General features: G+C 44.4%; 1 protein-coding gene across 2 annotated transcripts in view; it reads right to left on the reverse strand.

Moving 5' to 3' along the window:
* Positions 1-24999, reverse strand: part of LOC141131547 (long-chain fatty acid transport protein 2-like) — a 352210-nt gene that overhangs the window by 14468 nt on the left and 312743 nt on the right. For both annotated transcript variants that reach the window (XM_073618930.1, XM_073618931.1), the window contains 4 exons: positions 24698-24892; positions 19345-19435; positions 7307-7505; positions 6692-6789 (listed from right to left, as the gene is read on the reverse strand). In XM_073618930.1, the coding sequence (XP_073475031.1) occupies positions 6692-6789; positions 7307-7505; positions 19345-19435; positions 24698-24892 (583 nt within the window). The remainder of the gene's footprint in view (positions 1-6691; positions 6790-7306; positions 7506-19344; positions 19436-24697; positions 24893-24999) is intronic.

The following is a 24999-nucleotide window of genomic DNA, read 5'->3' on the forward strand; positions in this document are numbered from 1 at the left end:
ATACACTTTCATGAATAAAAGAAAAATAAAAAACACAATATGTTCCCCAATTTTTTATAAAGTGATGAAAGAGTAAATAGATACCTAACATGTCACATGCATGCTCGTGGAATGGCAACACACTACAGTACTTAAAAATCTCTATAGGCGATGTTTTAAACACCTTTACAGGTTACCTGTTTAGCGTTACAGAGGAGATCTAGCACTAGAATTATTAGGCTCACTCTAACGTTCGCGGCGATACCGCACGAGCACGGAGGGATGGGGGCACTTTTAAAAAAAATAATTCTTATTTTACGTTTTATTTTTACACTGTCCACTTAAAATTTATTTTTTAATCACTTTTATTCCTATTACAAGGACTGTAAACATCCCTTGTAATAGAAATAAGGATGACAGGTTCTCTTTATAAAGAGATCTTGGGTCAAAAAGACCCCAATTCTCGTCTTTGCCTTTAAAAAGCAAAAGATCAAAACAACTTTTTTTTTGATCTTTTGCTTTAAGAAAAAAAAAATTTACTTCCAGCCTGGACCGGAAGTGACGTCATGACATTGCTCCGGTCCTCCAAGGCCATAGAGGTGATCAAAGAGTATCCACTCTTTGATCTCCTATGGGAGCATCCTGCCTCACTGTCAGATTGTTTCTCAGGCAAACTGACAGAAACGGTAAGCCCGAGAAACACTGGCGAGCGGCGAGAAGGAAGGGGGCACTTACGCACCCTTCCTGCCCAGACCAATTTTCAGCTTTCAGGGCTCAAACAATTTGAATGCCAATTACTCAGTCATGCAACACTGTACCCAAACAAAATTGTTATCATTTTTTTTAAACAAATAAAGCTTTCTTTTGGTGGTATTTAATCACTACTGGGTTTTTTATTTTTTGCGACATAAGTGAAAAAAAGCGAACATTTTGAAAAAAAAAAAAACACTTTTTTTAGTTTCTATAATAAAATTTTGCAAATAAGTCATTTTTGTTCATAAATTTGGGCCAACATTTCTACTGCTACATCTCTTTGGTAAAAATAACCCAATTTAGTGGATATTATTTATTCTCTGTAAAAGTTAGAGTCTACAAGCTATGGTGCAAATCATTGAAAATCGATCACAATTATTGAGGCCCTGAAATGTCAGGAAAGTATAAATATCCCCCAAATGACCCCTTTTTGAAAAGTAGACAAAGGTATTTAGTAAGAGGCACGGTGAGTTTTTTGAAGTTGTCATTTCTTCCTATAATTCTTGGGAAAATGATTTTTTTTTTCCACAAAATTGTCATAATAACAAGTTATTTCTCACACACAGCATATGCATACTTCCAATTACACCCACAAATACATTCTGCTACTTCTCCTGAGTATGGTGATACCACATGTGTGTGACTTTTATACAGCCTGGCCACACAAAGAGGTCCAACATGCAGGGAGCACCATCAGGGGTTCTAGGAGCATAAATTACACCTCTAATTTCCTAACCTACCTATTACATTTTTGAAGGCCCTGGAGCACCAGGACAATGGAATTACCTACAAAATGACCCCATTTTGGAAAGCAAACACCCCAACGTCTATTCTGTGAAGCATAATGAGTCTTTTGAATGGTTCATTTTTTTCCGCAAGTCTTCGGAAAACGTGGAAAGAAAATTAAAACGTATTTTTTTCTTTACACAAAGTGGTCAGTTTATAAGATGTTTCTAACTCAAAGCATGTATATAGCAAAAATGACACCCCAAAATCCATTCTGCTACTCTTCCTGAGTATGGCGATACCACATGTATGAGACTTTTACACAGCCTGGTCACATACAGAGGTCAGACATGCAGGGAGCACCGTCAGGCATTCTAGGAGCATAAATTACACCTCTAATTTCCTAACGACCTACTATGCCGCGTACACGCGATCAGACATTCCGACAACAAAATCCTGGATTTATTTCCGACGGATGTTGGCTCAAACTTGTCTTGCATACACACGGTCACACAAATGGTATCGGAAATTCCAAAAGTCAAGAACGCGGTGACGTACAACATGTACGAAGAGCCGAGAAAAATGAAGTTCAATAACCAGTGCAGCTCTTCTGCTTGATTCCGAGCATGCGTGGAATTTTGTGTGTCGGAATTGTGTACACACGATCAGAATTTCCGACAACGGATTTTGTTGTCAGAAAATTTGAGAACCAGCTCTCAAATTTTTGTTGTCGGAAATTCCAACAAAAAATGTCTGATGAAGCCTACACACGGCCGGAATTTCCGACCACAAGCTTCCATCAAACATTTGTTGTCAGAATGTCCAATCGTGTGTACGCGGTATTACACTTTAGAAGGCCCTGGAGCACCAGGACAATGGAATTACCCACAAAATGACCCCATTTTGGAAAACGAACACCCCAACGTATATTCTATGAAGCATTATGAGTCTTTTGAACGCTTAATTTTTTTACACAAGTCTTCAGAAAACGTGGAAAGAAAATGAAAACCTATTTTTTTTTTTTTACACAAAGTTGTCCATTTATAAGATATTTCTAACTCATAGCATGTATATAGCAAAAATTACATCCCAAAACACATTCTGCTACTCATCCTGAGTATGGCGATACCACACGTGTGAGACTTTTACACAGCCAGTCCACATACAGAGGCCCAACATTGAAGTAGCACCTTTAGGCATGCTAGGAGCATAAATTACACATCTCATTTCATTCCTACCTATCACACTTTTGAAGGTCCTTGACCACCAGGACAGTGGAATTACCCACAAAATGACCCCATTTTGGAAAGCAAACTGCCCAATGTATATTCTATGAGGCATGGGCTGCAGATAGGTACTCGGGTACTCTGATGGGCTGGAGACAGGTACTCGGGTACCTTGATGAGCTGCAGATAGTTACTCGGGTACTCTGATGGGCTGGTGACAGGTACTCGGTTACTCTCATGGGCTGGTGACAGGTACTCGGTTACTCTGATGGGCTGGTGACAGGTACTCGGTTACTCTGATGGGCTGGTGACAGGTACTCGGTTACTCTGATGGGCTGGAGACAGGTACTCGGTTACTCTGATGGGCTGGTGACAGGTACTCGGTTACTCTGATGGGCTGGAGACAGGTACTCGGTTACTCTGATGGGCTGGTGACAGGTACTCGGGTACTCTGATGGGCTGGTGACAGGAACTCTGGTACTCTGATGGGCTGTAACAGGTACTCCGGTACTTCGATGGCCTGGTGACAGGTACTTGGGTACTCTGATGGGCCAAAGATAGGTACTCTGATGAGTGGTGACAGGTACTCAGATGGGCTGTGACAGGTACTCAGATGGGCCGTGACAGGTGCTCAGATACTCAGATGGGCTGTGACAGGTACTCAAGTACTCAGATGGACTGTGACAGGTACTCAGGTACTCAGATGAACTGTGACAGGTACTCGGGTACTCAGATGAACTGTGACAGGTACTTGGGTACTCAGATGAACTGTGACAGGTACTTGGGTACTCAGATGGACTGTGACAGGTACTCGGGTACTCAGGTACTCAGATGGACTGTGACAGGTACTCAGATGGACTGTGACAGGTACTCAGATGGGCTGTGACAGGTACTCAAGTACTCGGGTACTCAGATGGATCCGAGGGACACCCCTCATCCCCAATTGCCATGATGCGGGCCCCCGGGGGCCAGCAGGAGCGGCGAGAAGCCAAGGATGTTATATGACGCCTGCCCAGGATGGGAGATCCCATCTGCGGATGTCATTTCACTATGGCCCAGTATTGAAGTGGTTAAATGGAATAAAACCACCTGTGGTATAAATAAAACTTATAAAGGTAGGCACTGACTGATAATGAACAAATACTAAATAATAAATATATCACATAGGCCCTGGAAGTGACGAACCCACGCTTCAAGGTATCTTACATCAAGATGGTGTCTTCAGGAAATCTCCATGACTGAAAAAGGTCTGCCGATTAGCATCTGATCAGCGCTCTCAGCCAATGGCTGAGAGTGCTGACCGGTGGGCTCTGGGAGGAGTCAGAACACAATAGCTCAGCAGGGAGATCGCTGTACCTACATTGGATAATTAGTACAGCGGATCTTCCCGAGCTCTTCAGCCCGCTGGATTCAACAAAAAAAAACCAAAAACGAATAGTGTGTACTAGGCTTAAAATTTTGGAAAAAGCTGGTTTAGTTAAAATGTAATTTATCACTTGTAGAAAAGTTTTGTACAAATTGTTGCATTAGCCCTGGTTCACACTGAATTTGTCTTTTGAAATCGCACTACAATTTTAAAACTGCAGCAGTGTGATTTTTTTTTGTGTGGCTTGCCGACATGTGTGACTTTATGCACAGATTTCTATGCAAATCGCACATGAAATTGACAAAAATAATGCAGGAACTTTTTCAAAATCAGCGCAAGTTGGAGTCACATCGATTTGAATGGTTCCATAGGCACATATAGGTTGCGACTTGCCATGCAATTTTAAACTGTCAAGTCACATGACAAGTTGCACCGGTGTCAACCGGGGCTTAATATTTGTAAAGATGGATTTTTTTTTTCTACATTTTATATTGTTTGGAAAAAGCATGTAGCACCATGATGTTTTGCAAAGTTTGTCCTAAAGTTGAAAAAAGTGGCCAGAAGTTCTCTAACTCCTGTGGGTTTACACATCTGTAAGTTAAGTGGCTAATTTTATGCACTATTCGCTTTATAGAGCATACTGGGAATTTTAGTCCCACAGCATCTTGGAATCCATTGGCTGCCTGTCACTGAACTAAAAATACTGACATCACAGCCATTTGAGTGATCTGCTTTGCCTAGAACATCCATTTCTCCCTCAAGTTTGATATACCTTGCTGGTACTTAGTTGCCTCAATCCTTAAGCATTGGGCTTTAATATTTGAGCATGAAAAATTGAGTATTAAAAATTCAAACATCTAAAAAATAAGATAATAAAAGTATTGCAAAGCATACAACCACAGATCCCCATCTTAGTCTACAGCGGAATGTTATACACGGGTAACTAAGCACAGGTGCATGGATCACGGGTAAAGCAAAACAAAGATGGCAGCAAAAAGATTCTGAAAGTAACAAATAGAGATTACAATTTTTAACATCTAGCCCAGGGGTCAGCAACCTGTAGATTGCAATGTACCAGTGGATCGCAGACAGATGACTGTTTGATGCTCTAGAATGGCGGGTCAGCAAGCCCAGACCGAGATCTACCGAGTGCATGGCAGAGGGACTACTGGTAAAGTTGGAGCTGTAGTACGGAGCAAGACCCATATAAGCCTATGCCTCCTCTGTAGTGCTGACTTCTGTCCCATGCAGAGTGATACCAACTGCACTCCACCTCTTATCCCAGCTAGCGGTCTCCAGAGTGGTGCCAGCAGCAGGAAAGAAGAGATCTTCAAGTCAGTGTAAAGCATTACACTGACGTATAATAGTATAGGGCTGCTTTCACAGCTTTTGCAGTGCAGTGTACCTGCAGCTTTCCTGCGGGTTTTCTGCGCTTAGCCATAGATTTCTATTATATCCTGCGGGTTTGGTGCACTTTCTGAATGCAGGGGTTTTGGTGCACTTTCAGAAAGTGCAACATACCTGCAGGATATAATAGAAGTCTATGGCAAAGGTAAGCTAACCCAGGAAAGTCGCAGATGCATTGCTCTGCACCCGCGATGCAGGTAAACCACAGCACATCAGTGTGAAAGCAGCCTTATAGGGGGCTCAGAACAGGGTTCATTTACATTTGCAGTTTGGGGGTTGGTAAAACCCCATAGTGAAGACGTGTTTATATCACCCTTGCCCCAACCGCACCCCCTTTACTGCAGTGGCCAGGGGTGTACATATGTCGCAGCAGGTGTTATAAGCCCCGTCATGCAACCTTGTGCAGTACAGCAAACAAGAGGTTAAAGCAGGCAGTGTTGTTTCGCTCTCACACCAACTGCTTTAACCCCTTGGACCCCACAAATGCATGCAGTTGGGGGGCACTTGCAGAGTGGCCCCATTTACTTGAATGGGTCACGATTGGCAGGCGGTAGCACCCACCAAAAGCAACAGGGGGCTTAATTCCTGTTGTGACATGTGTACGCCTTTGGCTGCTGCCTCAGCAGCTAAAGGGGGTTGAGAATCCACGAGTCAATCACAGGGTTCTTCCACCCCCCAGCTTTACGTGTGATTGAGCCCTAAGAGTGCCTCTGCTGAATGCAAGTAAGGGCTAATTCACAAGTGAAGCAGACACTGCTGCTCCCCTAAAAAGTGATCCGAACGTGTTTGACAGGTGGTGAAGAGGTGATATGTTGCCTCTTTACCCCCTTCACCACCCATGATTGCCATGCAATGCACATGATTGCAGCACAGTAGTACGGCAATTAGAGGTTTATATCAGGTGTGAGGAGGTGAAACTGTGCCCGGTGATCCTTGATTTCTCGAATGTTGTTCAGGTAGATCTCCACCTCTTTAAGGCTGTCTTCCCCTGATCTAGCCAATATGCAGCAAAGAGTTATGAAGTTGTCAGTAATGTTTCACGCTTTTAAGTGGCATTATATATATATATATATATATATATATATATATATATATATATATAAGCTGATGCAGGACAGTAAGCATATGAATGCTATGAGTACACATGGCATGTTGGTATGCTAAAACATACACATAAGGTATGGCCAGAAAAAGGATGATCAAGTCTTGAAAAAAATTTACACAACACACTTACAAGGCACTGGAACTCCAAAGACATTACACTGTTCAATGAAGTCCATTGTTGATAGAATATTTTCCACTTCAGTAGTAGCTACATTCTCCCCTTTCCATCTGAAAAAAAAATTGCGCTCACATTTAAGAAATGATTTCAGCAGCGGTGATCTATGTAGTATATTTAATAATTTAAAATATTTTAGAAAGGTTTCTTTTTGTAACCCTTGTAGAACACCAGGGACTGCAATTGGTATTGTCCTTAATTTTACAAGTAAAATCTAATTCGATTAAGTATGTTTTCCCTCCTAATAGCAAAGATAAAAAAAAAACACACATCTTGAGAAATAAACATATAATATTATTAATTATATTAACATGTATCTCTATTGATTATTCATACTGAAAAAGTATTTGTACCCATGTCCAGCTGGATGACCAAAACCTAGTCACAATGTGGGTGGTAAAAATTTAGGGACAGATACCTTTTAATGAATCTAAAATTCTGCTAATTAAAACTTTTTTAAAAACAGCATTATAGTAAAAAAAGGGGATACATGACATTGTTAAAAATGTACAAAAGCCTGCGTTTGAGCCTACACAATGTTCTATAAGTATAGACAAAGAGAGAGCTTACCGAAATGTGTCTCCTATTCGATCATGAAAGTAGACAAAACCCTCTTTGTCAACCACGACCAAATCTCCACTGTTGAAGTACATGTCTCCCTTTTTTAATACATTTTGAATGATCTTTTTCTTGGTTTGAGACTCATTTCCGGCATACCCGCCAAAAGGGTTGCTTTTGATAATTTTTGCAATAAGTAGACCAGGCTCACCTGAAACAACCACAAAATATAAAAAAAAAACTGATCTTTGCTCAGTAACAATGTAAAATAAAGTTAAAATCAAATAAAAAAAATAAAAATAAATAATAAACATCCACTAAACAGTATACCATATCTTCACTACAAATAAATTGCTGCAACTACAGAAAAACTTGTTTATATGCCAGAAATCCACTGAGCACCTTACTGCCTGTAAGCTGACAACATAGCATTTTTCTACTCTGAAATCTCAAACATTGTTATCAGTCTTGCCTGAGTTCAGCTCTGTGGACTACAGAACATCTCCCCTCTATATTATGGCACACTTTCAGTTTTAGGATGACAATGCTGCTCTTCCATATACTGTATAAAGTAGAGGAAGAAAGTGTGCCACTATCAAGATTACTACGTGAAAATAAGGAAAAAATTGTAAAAAAAAATGAATGCGGCTATCACATCTAAGGGCCGATAAGCTGCAATGGATTTTGTTATTCGTTTTAGGTACACATTAAAAGACATATTTAGAGGAATAAGTGCAATCTAACACTGAAATATTTCAGCTGTATTTACCAGCCTAGCGTTCCTTGATTGCATGAGAGCTGAAGAAGTCAGTTAGAATATCGAGGTAGGAAGATTTTTTTGATAATTATGATTAATATTAACTTTGTAATTATTACATTAACATTTGCCTCCTTCATATTCGGTTAAGCCATGCTCTGTAACTTGCATTCCTAAGATCATACTTTTACCTTATTTCAGCCAGACTTCCTCAACCTTTTTTCCCCAGATGAACCCTTAAAATTTTCAGGCCTTAGGGTTATATATTTGTAGCACCCTCTAGCGCTAGACTAGTGTAGGTAAATTATTTTTTGTGACTCATGGTAGTTGTGCGAGTCTGTAAATGGGTCAGGTTATTTTAGGTCAGGCTGGAGCGCTCTACAGGGCAGGCCTCTGATACCTTCTCCTCATTCTAAAAGCTTGAAGAAGCTTCTGGAAGCTAGTGGGCGGAGGCCAGGATACCCTGATCTGCATACTTAAGGGAATCTGGCCAACCCCCAGGCAGAAGGTCCTGGCAGGGTGGCTGGATCAGCCCTTAAATTTGGTGGAGCCTGGCCAGCATGGGAGTCAGGTAGAAGATGTAGTGAGGAAGCTTTGTCGTTTAGCTTGGGAGGGGACCCTGAGGGGGGCTATGCCTCCAGGCTGGGAGCTGAGAAAGCAGGAAGTACAGAGGGATCTCTACTATCCCAATGTCTTGGTTGGAGGACATCCTGGCTTGCCGAGAAGGACCTGTACAGAGGAAGGCCTGAACAGTTCTGAGGCAGCAGGATTTTTGGGGACAGTGTGAGTACTTCTACATTCCCCAGGGCCAGAAAGGGTTAAAGCCAACAGATGTAATATCAATCAATTTGTTTCTGGGACTGTGCTAGCAAGCTGTGACCCAATCCCTTGTCCTGATTTGTTTACGTAACCAGGTGACCCCGCCCCCCTCTGACAACACGGGGAAAGCCACGGGGAAGTCCCTGTGAAGTCCCCGTGTGTCAGAGGAGGGCAGGGTCACCGGGTGGCCCCGCCCTCCATTATGTAAGAAGTGTCAGAAGAACCGAAGTATCACATGGCGGAAGACTCCCACTGAGGCGGATTGTGCAGATGGAGCAGAGATGAAGCTGGAGGAAGATGCGGGATGAGAAGGGTGGAGGAAGAAGAAGATGGAGGAAGAAGAAGAACCCCGAAGGAAGACCAGAAGAAAGAAGATAGAAGAAGAAGAAATTAATAAAGGACTTGTCAAAAACTGTCTCTTGTGTTTAACCTTTTGACACTTTTTTTGTGAAATGGTAGGGGTACATTTCTACCCCATTACCAATTCACACGGGGGGACGGGATCTGGGGGTCTCCTTGTTAAAGGGAGCTTCCAGATTCCAATAAGTGGGGATGAGGCCCTTCAACCCATAAGGGTTGTGGGGATGAGGCCCTTCTCCCCATCAACATGGAGACAAGGTGCTTTGGGGGGGCTACCCCAAAGCACCCTCCCAATGTTGAGGGCATGTGGCCTGGTACGATTCAGGAGGGGGGCGCTCTCTCATCCCCCCTCTTTTCCTGCGGCCTGCCAGGTTGGGTGCTCGGATAAGGGTCTTATGCGAGCACATACCAGACTTGAAGGGTCTGGTATGGATTTTGAGGGGGACCCCCACGCCAAGTTTTTTTTTAATTTTGGCGCGGGGTTTCCCTTAATATCCATACCAGACCTGAAGGGCCTGGTATGGAATTTAGGGGGACCCCCACGCATTTTTAAAAATTTTGGTTTGGGGTTCTCCTGTGGGGAAATTCCATGCTGTTTTTATCAATGAACTTTTATGTGTATTGCCGGACCAACAATTCATTATAGCCGGCGCTAGCGATAGTAGTTTTACATGACTTTTTTTCCTTTCGAAATTTCATTCTGTCAGACTGTTCTAAACACGGGAAACATGCGCCCCTTTACAGGCATACTATAGACACCCCCCAGGTACGAAATTTAAAGGAATGTTACACTTTTATTGTTTCACTTTAAGCATTATTAAAATCACTGATCCCAAAAAAACGTCTGTTTTTAAAACTTCTTTTTGCATTGATACATGTCCCCTGGGGCAGGACCCAGGTTCCCAAACACTTTTTATGACAATAACTTGCATACAAGCCTTTAAAAATGAGCACTTTTGATTATTCATGTTCGTGTCCCATAGATTTTAACTGTGTTTGCGTGTTCAAATGAATTTTTTGCCTGTTCGCATGTTCTGGATGCGAACCGAACCAGGAGGTAAAATATTAGGAACAAAGAATACGGAGGAGAGATGGGTTTGCTTTAAGAGCATATTAAATAAGGGCATTAGCCAATGTATCCCATTGGGTAATAAATTTAAAAGAGCGAACAAACATCCTGGATGGCTTAACTCCAATGTAAAAATGCATATAAAAGCAAAGGAGAAGGCCTTCAAAAAATACAAGGTTGAGGGATCATCCTCAGCATTCAGAATTTATAAAGAATGCAATAAGAAATGTAAGGGTGCAATTAGGATGGCTAAGATAGAACATGAAAGACACATAGCGGAGGAGAGCAAAAAAAATCCCAAGAAATTCTTTAAGTATGTAAACAGTAAAAAAGGGAGGACAGACCATATTGGCCCCATAAAGAATGAGAAAGGACATCTGGTTACAAAGGATGGGGAGATGGCAAAGGTATTGAATTTATTCTTCTCCTCAGTCTTCACGAGTGAATCGGGGGGCTTCAGTAACCAAAACTGCAGTGTTTATCCTCATGACACAACACAGGAAGCACCTACATGGTTAACAGAGGACGGAATTAAAATTAGACTTGAGAAACTTAACATTAATAAATCACCGGGACCAGATGGCTTGCATCCGAGAGTACTTAGGGAACTCAGTCAGGTGATTGCCAGACCGTTGTTCCTAATTTTTACAGACAGTCTATTGACTGGAATGGTACCAGCTGATTGGAGAAAAGCCAATGTAGCACCGATATTTAAAAAGGGCCCAAAAAACATCCCTGGGAATTACAGACCAGTTAGCCTAACATCGATAGTATGTAAACTCTTGGAGGGGATGATAAGGGACTATATACAAGATTTTAGTAATAAGAATGATATCATTAGCAGTAATCAGCATGGATTCATGAAGAATCGTTCTTGCCAAACCAATCTATTAACCTTCTATGAGGAGGTGAGTTGCCATCTAGATAAAGGAAGGCCCGTAGACGTGGTGTATCTGGATTTTGCGAAAGCATTTGACACAGTTCCCCATAAACGTTTACTGTACAAAATAAGGTGCGTTGGCATGGACCATAGGGTGAGTACATGGATTGAAAACTGTCTACAAGGGCGTGTTCAGAGGGTAGTGATAAATGGGGAGTACTCAGAATGGTCAGGGGTGGGTAGTGGGGTTCCCCAGGGTTCTGTGCTGGGACCAATCCTATTTAATTTGTTCATAAACGACCTGGAGGATGGGATAAACAGTTCAATCTCTGTATTTGCAGACGATACTAAGCTAAGCAGGGCAATAACTTCTCCGCAGGATGTGGAAATCTTGCAAAAAGACCTGAACAAATTAATGGGGTGGGCGACTACATGGAAAATGAGGTTCAATGTAGAAAAATGTAAAATAATGCATTTGGGTGGCAAAAATATGAATGCAATCTATACACTGGGGGGAGAACCTCTGGGGGAATCTAGGATGGAAAAGGACCTGGGGGTCCTAGTGGATGATAGGCTCAGCAATGGCATGCAATGCCAAGCTGCTGCTAATAAAGCAAACAGAATATTGGCATGCATTAAAAGGGGGATCAACTGCAGAGATAAAACGATAATTCTCCCGCTCTACAAGACTCTGGTCCGGCCGCACCTGGAGTATGCTGTCCAGTTCTGGGCACCAGTCCTCAGGAGGGACGTACTGGAAATGGAGCGAGTACAAAGAAGGGCAACAAAGCTAATAAAGGGTCTGGAGGATCTTAGTTATGAGGAAAGGTTGCGAGCACTGAACTTATTCTCTCTGGAGAAGAGACGCTTGAGAGGGGATATGATTTCAATTTACAAATACTGTACTGGTGACCCCACAATAGGGATAAAACTTTTTCGCAGAAGAGAGTTTAATAAGACTCGTGGCCACTCATTACAATTAGAAGAAAAGAGGTTTAACCTTAAACTACGTAGAGGGTTCTTTACTGTAAGAGCGGCAAGGATGTGGAATTCCCTTCCACAGGCGGTGGTCTCAGCGGGGAGCATTGATAGCTTCAAGAAACTATTAGATAATCACCTGAATGACCGCAATATACAGGGATATGTAATGTAATACTGACACATAATCACACACATAGGTTGGACTTGATGGACTTGTGTCTTTTTTCAACCTCACCTACTATGTAACTATGTAACTATGTAAGGAGGTGTTCGGCTCATCTCTAGAATTAATCCTCCAAAAAGAAAAAAGTCCCCATAGTTCTTATCCTGATGTATAAAGTGCAATAATAAACACAGAGATATGTATCCATGTACCGGGGAGATGGTATGAGTCCCTAGATGCTGCATTTACAACCGATATTTTACCTTTTTCCAAAGCCACAGATATATTCACAGGTGAGTTCAATATAACCACATGCTATGTTTCCCGCAACGTGCAGGTAAACTCCCATAGGCAGTTGATACAATGATGTGATTTTTCAATGGTGGTTACTCACGGATCCAGCTGGTGGCACAGAGTTCTCCACTAGTCCTATGTGGAGATCAATCTGTCAGTGTATGTGCAATGTATACAATTCCTCAGCAGGAAATTTCTCATCTCCGATTTTTCTGTGGATCTTCAATTTGTGCAGTATTTCAATACCATCAAAAGCAGGTTGATAAAAGTCCAAGGGACAATGAGATCAAAATCCAGGATTCTGGTACTTAGGATACATCTCCGGCAAGTTGTTCAGAATAGTTGCTTCAGATAGTGCATCATTTGCTTTAAATAAAACAGCTTTCGCATGAAACCAGGGTGTAGGCGGGGGTTGGTATAAGACAGGGTGCTATCCCAGCGTAGGAGTTTACATGTTTCGTTCCTCTGATACCAGAACTTTGTCAGTGGGGTGACTATATAGTGCGCCCTGAAGTTTAGGCAGGGTTGCTATCAAATTTAGTTGCCAGGTGATAGTTGCCTTGGCCAATTGTTAGGGAATCAATTGATTTCCCCCAGTTCTGTAATTGAAGGATGTCAGCTGTCCCTGACTATATTGGTCACCATTAGGCCTCAGGGGCCCCAGGACTTTGCTACATTTGGCGCCCAATGTGGGGCAAAGGCGTTATTCCTACAGTAGTCACCCATAGCAACCAGCTACAGCTACATCAGGATTTTATCTGGCTCCGTGGGAAAGTGGCAAGTAACATCTTTACTTCATATAGACTGTGTTATTGTGCTTTCCAATAATGTGGGGAAGAACCAGCATGTCTCATTGCTCATGGGAGAGTATCAGCGTGGTCTTTTGACACTTTACGCTAGTGCTGCAAGGGTTAAAACAGACTCCATTAAAGAGGCGGGCGCTGAAGTTCCCAGAAAGTATCTAGACCTTTCCTTAGGCAGGGGGAGGAGCCCCCACTCTGCAGAGGAGGATAAGGAAGTGCTGTCATGTGTACTGAGTTGTGGGTTGGAGATGATGGAGCAGTTTGGAAGTACTATGGCAGATGGGAAGATGTATGCTCCAGGTGTTGGCCTTGGTCTAGGCGAGCCCATGGGTACTCTAATTATCACCGGAGTGTGGTATACACCGAAGGGCAGTCTTGCTCTGTACATGGCTGGAGGCTATGAGGCCTTGGGATTGATCTGCGGTAAGCTTTCCGGCTTGGCCACGCATCTGCAGCCTTGGATAATCTGTGGGCCCTGCAGGGAAACCCTGCTTGAGGTAGTCTCACCAGCCCAACCTCCGGGACACTGCAAGTGGACTAGGAACAAGAATGTCGCTGTCCCGGCTGGGAGCAGCATTGAGAGTCCACCTGCTATCACCCAGCTTGTGAGAGAAGCTGCTCCTCTGGTTTCTGTGGCTGCTCCAGGACCCAGGGTGCCGGATGTCCCTTGAGGCCGGGGTCCGGCCCACCTGCTCTCCTTGATGGCGGAACCACCGGGGAAAAAGATGCCAAAGTCGGATAAGCCTGCAAAGGGTGAAAGTGGTATTCCAGTGGGGGAGGTGATACCTGTGGCCATTAAGGGAGACAACGTGGTTGCGCCAAACAAAGTCAGCTCCACGCGCAACTATCTCCCGGCCGAAGAGTGCTTTACCATCTCTAATTTGGATATCTCATCCGGTCGACTCTCTGAACTGTTTTCAGACAATTTGTCATGGACTGGGAAGTGGACTGACAGTAATGAGGAGCAACTGTGTGATTTAGGGGAGGATGAAACTCCCTCTGTGCCAGCGGCCAGTGTCAAAATTGAGTTGTCTGTCAGTGCCACTTCCTCCTCATGCATTGTAAAGTACTTTGAGGAGGATTGCTGGGTGAGATGGGTTCCTAAAATTGCATTGACTAAACTAACACAGTTGACTAAGTTTGATTGTAAATGTTACTGCAGAATACCCAGTTCAGCGTGCACCAGATGCACCAGTCCTAACCATTTATGGAAACCCCAAAGCACTGCCCAGGCTGTCCAAAATACAGTGCATAATTGTTAAAAAAGTGGCTGAGGAGTATGGTTATCTGTATGCCTACATACCGGCCCATCTAGAAGAAGAGATCCAGGGCACGGAAACCTCCTGGATAGATGAAGCTGTGCGGAGTTTCCTTCGGATCCCTTTCCGGGTGGACTTCCAACAGGTGACGCTCAAGATGGCGGAGAGGTATACCTCTGTATTGCAGACCTGGGGCTATGGTCGCAAAATTAACTCGGACAGTGTGATTATCCGCAGGCCAAACAAGGACATTAAACATAGAATTACTATGGTAAATGCCAAAGGAGACACCCTGAAACTGCCGGATCCCAGATATTACTGGTGAATGCTCTTTAATTGTGTTTCATGGACACCATACGGATTACAAATGTGTGCTTTGTGGAGTACAGACACTATGCTGAAAACCACTCCACCTTTTGTGTAGAAAGTGTTGCTAGTGGGGGACATTCCTGTTGGCTGTATTGCTGGGACTGTGTTGAAATGTGTGCTGCCGGTAGATACTGGGAGTGCCAACTTAAGTCATGCTGGTTGATGCTCTGGAATTGCCAGTATGCCTCCCTTGAAAAGTAACATGTTGGTCTGACATTTAGCATGCTTGTTTCTTCATCTAATGAGGAAATTAAGTCCCCGGCTGTTGTGTGGACAGACTGGGATCACCACTGCAAGGGGATCTATGTCAAGAAGTGCGGTCCCTTTCACCATAGCCTGGCAGGTTGTTGCTTGATTGCAGTTATGCCTCTTGTCCCCGGAGTTCTTGCTGAGAAGAAGGGTAACTTCTGGGAAATGGTGTTCTACCCCGAGTGAAAATTGATGGACTTTGGGGCTTCAAAGACACTGGGATATTTAGTTAGGTAGAATAAGCTGTGGCAAAGGGGCAAGTTCTCACCTTACACTTTGAAACCTTACAGTTTGTAAAATAGCTATGAAAAGGGGTGGCATCCTCGGATGAGGATGGGGCCCATTTTCGCCTGTACTTGTGTTTAGATGTAGAGATCATTGTAGTTTAGACATAGCATAGGGTGTATTTACACCGATTCACTTATGTACATATTGCACTGTGTTATCATAGGGATAGGATGCATTTCTTTGCTGTCCATTTTTTTCTCTTTTTCAGGTGTTCCTGCACCCATTGAGTCTTCCTTGGACAAGGAGAGACAGTGATTTGACGTGGATGGCAATGCTAATCTTTTATGTCTCTCGCTACTGTATATATTAGATAGGTAGGAGATAAGGCTACTGTTTGTTTTTCCCTTAATTGCTTGGGTGGCACTCCACACGTAAATTGTACTGTATATACTGTCTGTTATTTATCTACTCTTATGTGAAATGCCACTTGCTCAGGATTAAGTGTATGTTATGCATATTTACTTCATGTGGTATGCCACATGTATTGTTATTATTGTTCCTTTTTTGTTTCCTCACCCGTCCCAGTTTTTGCCAAGATATTCACTCTCAGGACTCTCTCTCTCGACGTAGTTTTTCTAGGCAGGGGGAGGATGTAGCACCCTGAAGTTTAGCCAGGTTGCTATCAAATTTAGTTGCCAGGCGATAGTTGCCTTGGCCTATTGTCAGGAGATCAATTGATTTCCCCCTAATTCTGTAATTGCTGCACTTCTCTCCTCTGTCAGTAGGTGGCATTATAGTTGGTGACACTGGATAAGTGAAGGGCATAGTAAGGACAGATTATGAATGAGTGGGGTGTCTCAGCCAATTGGCAGGGGTTCCTTTAAGTCCCTTGGCCTGCTGGGATTGCCTATTTATTTGGGTGGAGTCAGGGGATCACGGGGTTTCAGTGCCACCTGGACGGCTGTCTGGGTGGACGTGTGTTACGCTGCCCCGGGCTGCTAGGCCGGAAGCCTGAGGCCTGTCCCAGAGACATCTGGCTGCTAGCCTGTCTGAGGGCCTATCCAGAAGCAGAAGAAGCAGTGCAGGGTTGGGACTGCGGGCTTGTAGGGGTTCTGCCGGCCAGGGAACTAGCTGTGGTCAGAGGTAGAGGGTAAGCTGTCACCACTAAGGGACTAACCACCTTGTTACTGGAGACCACTGTGTGTAAGCTGAGAACAGTACCAGAGTACTAGCTGGGGACGGTGAAGAAGTGGGAAAACTTGAGCAAGTGCCAAGTCAGGAACCCAGCGGGACAGCAGAGGTGACGCTTGTGGTGCATCAGTGAGTGCCAAGCCAGGGACCTAGCTTGTCAGAGGGGGTGACGCTTGAAGAGTATCTGTGAGTGCCAAGCCAGGGACCCAGCAGGGAAGTGGGGGTGACGCTTGAGGAAGATACTGTGTGCTAAAAGTGGAAGAGCTCAGGGGATCCAGTGGCTAGTGGATCCGAAGTCTAGTGAAAGACTGGTAGTTCGTCGAGTAAAGATCCATAGTGAGCGAGTGTGGTGTAAAGAGAACTTTTTGTGTTGCAAATAATTGAGTACAACTACCGTTAGTAATTGCTACAAGATTGTTGCCATAGGAGACAGTGGTCCTACCTATACAGAAACGGTGTCCGGCTGGAGGCCTTCACCTGTATAGCTGTCTGCCTATAGAAGTCTCGGAGTCTGCCAATTATTGTTGCATCCATCTAAGGGTGTCCTGGCCCTAACTCTCTCTCCCACAGTTCTGTTCAAGAGACAATAAATCTGCATTCAAAAAGTGTCTGGTGCCCACCCTTTCAACCTGCATTACACCCCCCATGCCTTGTTACACACTCTACACAGAAGGATGTCAGCTGTCCCTAACTCTGTCGGTCACCATTAGGCCTCAGGGGCCCCGGAACTTTGCTATATATATTTTCATTGACATTTTGACACATCCCTATTATAATTGAACTGATTTATTTTTGGGTATCACTGAATCATACATTGTTTGTATTGTTTATCACAAAATTAAGATTAAAACATACTAGAACTTTATTCTACAGTCATGGCCGAAATTGTTGGCACCCCAGAAATTTTTCCAGAAAAATCAAGTATTTCTCACAGAAAAGTATTGCAGTAACACATGTTTGGCTATACACATGTTTATTCCCTTTGTGTGTATTGGAACAAAACAAAAAAGGGAGGAAAAAAAGCAAATTGGACATAATGTCACACAAAATTCCAAAAATTTGCTGGTCAAAATTCTTGGCACCCTTTCAAAATTGTGGATAAATAAGATTGTTTCAAGCATGTGATGCTCCTTTAAACTCACCTGGGGCAAGTAACAGGTGTGGGCAATATAAAAATCACACCTGAAAGCAGATAAAAAGGACAGAAGTTCACTTAGTCTTTGCATTGCGTGTCTTTGTGCGCCACACTAAGCATGGACAACAGAAGGAGGAGAAGAGAACTGTCTGAGGACTTGAGAACCAAAATTGTGGAAAAATATCAACAATCTCAAGGTTACAAGTCCATCTCCAGAGATCTAGATTTGCCTTTGTGCGCAACATTATCAAGAAGTTTGCAGCCCATGGCACTGTAGCTAATCTCTCTGGGCGTGGACGGAAGAGAAAAATTGATGAAAGGTTGCAACGCAGGATAGTCCAGACGGTGGATAAACAGTCCCAAACAAGTTCCAAAGAAATTGAAGCTGTCCTGCAGGCTCAGGTAGCATCAGTGTCAGTGCAAACTATCCATTGACATTTAAATGAAATGAAACGCTATGGCAGGAGACCCAGGAGGACCCCACTGCTGACACAGAGACATAAAAAAGCAAGACTACAGTTTGCTAAAATGTACTTGAGTAAGCCAAAATCCTCCTGGGAAAACGTCTTGTGGACAGATGAGACCAAGATAGAGCTTTTTGGTAAAGCACATCATTCTACTGTTTACCGAAAACAGAATGAGGCCTACAAAGAAAAGAACAGAGTAACTACAGTAAAATATGGTGGAGGTTCAATGATGTTTTGCTCCCTCTGGCACTGGGTACCTTGAATGTGTGCAAGGCATCACGAAATCTGAGGATTACCAAAGGATTTTGGGTCGCACTGTAGAGCCCAGTGTCAGAAAGCTGGGTTTGCGTCCGAGATCTTGGGTCTTCCAGCAGGACAATGACTGCAAACATACGTAAAAAAGCACCCAGAAATGGATGGCAACAAAGCGCTGGAGAGTTCTAAAGTGGCCAGCAATGAGTCCAGATCTAAATCTCACTGAACACCTGTGGAGAGATCTTAAAATTGCTGTTGGGAAAAGGCGCCCTTCCAATAAGAGATACCTGGAGTAGTTTGCAGAGGAAGAGTGGTCCACAATTCCAGGTGAGAGGTGTAAGAAGTTTATTGATGGTTATAGGAAGCGACTGATTTCAGTTATTTTTTCCAAAGGGTGTGCAACCAAATATTAAGTTAAAGGTGCCAAGAATTTTGACCAGCCCATTTTTGGAGTTTTGTGTGACATTATGTCCAATTTGCTTTTTTTCCTCCCTTTTTTTGTTTTGTTCCAATACACATAAAAGGGAATAAACATGGGTATAGCAAAACGTGTTACTGCAATACTTTACTGTGAGAAATACTTGATTTTCTGGAAAAAATTTCTGAGGTGCCAACAATTTCGGCCATGACTGTATGTGTAACACAGAAGGGTCTCCATTGAATGAGGGATATTGATAGGTCTACAGATATAAAATCAATGCCTGACCATAATGGGCAAACATTCTCTTATATGCACTGGAACAAAATTAAATGATACGAGAAAAATGTCACCTCTTGCTACCCGGATGCAGTGTCCTCTATGATCCAATACAGGCTCATTTCTTTCTGTATCATATTTGATAATCTCGAAAGGCTGAAGAAGCTAAAAGATTACAAATGAAAAGAGACTACTGACAATCAAAATTGTTTAGGTGGAATTTTGCACATTTGAATTTTCTTTTAGGCTACTGGAAAGATGGCAGTTGTTATTCACTACATTACCAAAAGCATGGGGACACCTGCCTTTACACCAGTGTTTCTCAAACCTTTTTGTCTTGCGGCGCAGCAAAAAGATCAAAAAATTTTCAGGGCACAAAGGCGGCACTTATGGGCACCAATAAGCTGCACTGATGAGGCAGCACTGATGGGCAATGATAAATTGCACTGATGGGCACTGAGGTGGCACTTATGGGCACTGATAAGACAGCACTGATGGGCAATAATAATCTGCACTGATGGACACTGAGGTGGCACGTATACTGATAAGACAACACTGTTGGGCACTGTGGTGGCACTTATGGGCACTGATAAGACAGCACTGATAAACTGCAGTGATGGACACTGAGGCGGGACTTATGGCACTGATGGCAGGGCCGGATTAACATAGGGGCTGGTGGAGCTGCAGCTCCAGGCCCCTCCCTCAATATAGGCCCATGGCAGTGACTTATGAATATCTGTGTGCCTGAAGGAAGAGGAGCCCTCTGTGCACACATGGAGGAGACAAGAGTCAGTACAGCCGAGTCCTGTCTCTGTGGATGCCTCCTGACTCCTATCACATGATCTGTTCACTCACACAGATCCTCCATGTCTGGGGGAGGGGCGCTGATGTTCTAACCAGCAGGAGCCCGGGAGGAAGGACATCTCCCATGCTGTTGAATTTAAGGTTAGTACATTTGTTAGGGAGATGTTTTATTGTGCTAGGGGAAAGACTGCTGCTTCCCCCCATGTAATGTGCTCTCTTGTGTCCAGTGCCCACCATGTCATGTCATGTGCATTGCAGTGCCCCCATGTAATGTGCTGTGCCCACCATGTCATGTGCTGTGCATTGCAGTGCCCCCATGTAATGTGTTGTGCCCACCATGTCATGTGCTGTGCATTGCAGTGCCCCCATGTAATGTGCTGTGCCCACCATGTCATGTGCATTGCATTGCAGTGCCCCCATGTAATGTGCTGTGCCCACCATGTCATGTCATGTGCATTGCAGTGCCCCCATGTAATGTGCTGTGCCCACCATGTCATGTCATGTGCATTGCAGTGCCCCCATGTAATGTGCTGTGCCCACCATGTCATGTGCTGTGCATTGCAGTGCCCCCATGTAATGTGTTGTGCCCACCATGTCATGTGCTGTGCATTGCAGTGCCCCCATGTAATGTGCTGTGCCCACCATGTCATGTGCATTGCATTGCAGTGCCCCCATGTAATGTGCTGTGCCCACCATGTCATGTCATGTGCATTGCAGTGCCCCCATGTAATGTGCTGTGCCCACCATGTCATGTCATGTGCATTGCAGTGCCCCCATGTAATGTGCTGTGCCCACCATGTCATGTGCTGTGCATTGCAGTGCCCCCATGTAATGTGCTGTGCCCACTATGTCATGTGCATTGCAGTGACCCCCATGTAATGTGCTGTGCCCACCATGTCATGTCATGTGTATTGCAGTGCCCCCATGTAATGTGCTGTGCCCACTATGTCATGTGCATTGCAGTGCCCCCATGTAATGTGCTGTGCCCACCATGTCATGTGCATTGCAGTGCCCCCCATGTAATGTGCTGTGCCCACTATGCCATGTGCATTGCAGTGCCCCCCATGTAATGTGCTGTGCCCACTATGCCATGTCATGTGCATTGCAGTGGCCCCATGTAATGTGCTGTGCCCACTATGTCATGTGCTGTGCATTGCAGTGACCCCCATGTAATGTGCTGTGCCCACTATGCCATGTCATGTGCATTGCAGTGGCCCGATGTAATGTGCTGTGCCCACTATGCCATGTGCTGTGCATTGCAGTGCCCCCCATGTAATGTACTGTGCCAACTATGTCATGTGCTGTGCATTGCAGTGCCCCCATGTAATGTGCTGTGCCCACCATGTCATGTGCATTGCAGTGCCCCCCATGTAATGTGCTGTGCCAACTATGTCATGTGCTGTGCATTGCAGTGCCCCCCATGTAATGTGCTGTGCCAACTATGTCATGTGCTGTGCCATGCAGTGCCCACCATGTAATGCGCTGTGCCCACCATGTTATGTGTTGTGCCATGCAGTGCCCACCATGTAATGCGCTGTATTCACCATGTAATGTGCAGTGCCCACCATGTAAATTCCTGTGCAGTGCCCACCCTGTCGTGCTGTGTTGTGCCCACCATGTCATGTGCTGCACCATGCAGTGCTTACCATGTAATGTGCTGTACCCAGCATGTAATGTGCTGTACATTGTCCACCATGGCATGTGCCGTGCAGTACCCACAGTACGCTATGCAGGGCTCACCATGTCATGTGCGGTGTCCACCAATTAATGTGCTGTGCTCACAATGTAATGTGCTGTGTCATGCAGTGCCCACCATATCATGTGGTGTCATGCAGTGCCCACCTTGTCATGTGCTGTGCAGTGCCCACCATGCCATGTGCAGTACCCACCATATAATGTGCTGTGCAGTGCCCACTTGTAATGTGCAATGCACACCATGTAATGTGCTCAGCTGTGCCCGTCATGTCATGTGCTGTGCCCACCATATAAGGTCCTGTGCCCATCGTGTGCATGTGCTGTGTTGTGCCCACCATGCAATGTGCTGTGTTGTGCAGTACCAACCATGTCATGTGCTGTGCCCACCATATAATGTACTGTGCCTACCTTGTAATGTGCTGTACTGGGCAGTGCCAACAGTGTAATGTGCTGTGCCCGCTATGTAATGTGCTGTGCTTCGCCCACCATTAAATGTGCTGTATCCATGTATCCACCATGTAATGTGTAGTGCCAACCATGTAATGTACTGTGCTATTCCCCCTCCCCCCCGTGTAATGTACTATGCTGTGCCCCCCACAGACTCACCCCCTCACTCCCACCCCCCCTCTCTCTCTCTTTCACCCCCTCTCTCTCTCATCCCCTCTCTTTCACCCTGTTCTCTCTCTCACTCCCTTCATCCCCCATTTTCTCTCTCTTGCCCCTTTTTCTCACCCCCTCTCTCTCGTCCCCATCTCTCTCATTCAATGCCTTTCTCTCTCTTTTCCCCTCCCTCTCATCCCCTCTTTTTCAGCCCCCCCCCCCCCCCCCTCTCTCCCTCTCTCTCTCTCAACCACTCTCTCACACTCTCTCTCTTTAATTTAATTCAACAAAAAATTGTTTGCGTTTTCATTTTATTTATTTTCATAAAAAGGCCCACCAAAATCCTTAGCACCAGGCCCATGTTGCTCTTAATCTGGCCCTGACTGATGGGCACTAATAAGCTACACTGATAGGACAGCGCTGATGAGCACTGATAAACTACACTTATGGACACTGAGGTCGAACTTATGGGCACTGAGGCGGCACTGATGAGGCTGCACTTATGAGAAATGATAAACTACACTGATGGGCTCTGAGGTGGCACTTATGGGTACTGATAAGACAGCACTGATGAGCACTAATAAACTGCACTGATGGGCACGGAGGCGGCACTTATGGGCACTGATAAGACAGCACTGATGGGCACTGATAAGCCGCACTGATGGCACTAAGGCCACACTTGTGGGCACTGATAAACTGCACTGAGGTGGCACTTATAATAGACACCAAGAATAGACACTGTTCTTCCAACTGATATTAACAATGAGGCACTATTCCTGACAACAATGATGTGGTATTATTATTCCTCCTCTCGCAGACCACAAGCATTAGATCATTAGGTTTTTTACGCCTACTGACCACAGAAGTCTGGGGTACTTTTGATTTCCATTGACACTCCAACTGTCCAGAGTCTGGTCCTCCTAAAGTCGTAAAGACAGTGAGCTGACTCTTTATTTAGAAGTTTCAAGGATTCCTGGGTGAAGCATTAAATTGTAAGGGAAGCATGCTGTGATAAAATAGGTTCTCTGCACTGAAAACCAAGATGCCATCAGAAAGCAAGCACAGTCCTTTCAGGATAGACAGAATGATAGATGATGATAATGATGAAGATGAATAACTTTAGGTAATAAGAGTGAGTACCTAGGGTTGCCACCTTTTCTTCAAGCCAAACCCGAACACTTTAGCGGCGGCATTTTTTTGGGGGGGGTATACGCTATAAGATTGTAAAAGACCTGGGACACTTTTGGTGGCCTGAAAGAGAGCAGTAATGCGGTGCATAGCTCGTTGCAGCAAACAGTGCGGGTGGCTGAATTATGAGTGTTTTGCATGGAATGCAGGGGTCAGATATGTCCTGGGGAGATGGTTAGTGCTAGCAGGGGGGTGGGGAGAGTTACATATTTGCTGGGGGCAGTGGCGGCTGGTGCTCAAAATCAGAACTGAAAAATTCTGAAAAAAAAACTCATCAATTGCAGCCTCACTGTACCCCATAAAATGCAGCCATTGTGCTCATCAAATGCAGCCAGTGTGCCCATCATATGCATCCACGGTGCTCATAAAATGCAACCTCCCTGCCCATAAAATGCAACCCCCCTGCCCATAAAATGCAGCGTCTGTGCCCATCATATGCAGCCACTGTGCCCATCATATGCAGCCTCTGTGCCCATCATATGCAGCCTCTGTGCCCATCATACAGCCTCTGTGCCCATCATATGCAGCCTCTGTGCCAATCATACAGCCACTGTGCCCATCATATGCAGCCTCTGTGCCCATCATACAGCCACAGTGCCCATCATATGCAGCCTCTGTGCCAACCCCTCGATCACTCCACATATTTTCTACCTTGTCTTCCTTTCCAGCTGCTCTCTCCCCCTCCCTCCTCCATCTACAGAGCATAATAAAAACTTTCTAAAGACCTGATATCAGCGTGTCCCTGCTTCCCTCCTCCTAGTGTGTGTACAGAATGGAGAAGGAGGAGGAGGGGAGGAGCTTTGATACACTGACACTCTGCTCTGTGGAACTAAGCTGCTGTCAGGGAGAGGGGAGAGATGTCACTCTCGGTGCAGTCTGTGTAAATGATGTGTCTGGGGCAGAAGTAAACCCGAACACATCATTCAAAAACCGGACTGTCCAGGAGAAAACAGTGGCAATCCTAGAGTACACTGTAATGAAATTCACTTCCCTGTACAGCCCCTCTCCAACAATTCTGCCTTAAAACTCCCATCAATTTGCTTCCCATAGGAGCTAATTGTGATGGTGGATGGATTCAAAGTTGAAGATGATTTCAACAGCTAACAATACTATACTGGTATATGGATTTTCATTCCTTACCTTTAGAAAGATGTTGTATCTTCCAATTGCACCTGCTTTATTGCTGTAGTTAAAAAAGAAAGCATTCCCTTCTGTTGCTCCATAAATCTCATAGAGTGTAATGTTACCAAAACGATTTGTGAACTCTCTCCAGACATCAGCTCTGACACCATTCCCCATGCAAAACTGTACACTGTGGTCTTTGTCACAGGCTTTCTACAAAATGAAAAAATGTTATAAATCATATCCAGTAGGATACCATTTGACATGGACATTCACTGTATTGTTCATTTAAGCACAAGAGACTCCATTTTGTTTGCACT

Source organism: Aquarana catesbeiana, linkage group LG03 (assembly GCF_042186555.1).
Source record: "Aquarana catesbeiana isolate 2022-GZ linkage group LG03, ASM4218655v1, whole genome shotgun sequence".
In the NCBI taxonomy this organism is placed as follows: domain Eukaryota; kingdom Metazoa; phylum Chordata; class Amphibia; order Anura; family Ranidae; genus Aquarana; species Aquarana catesbeiana.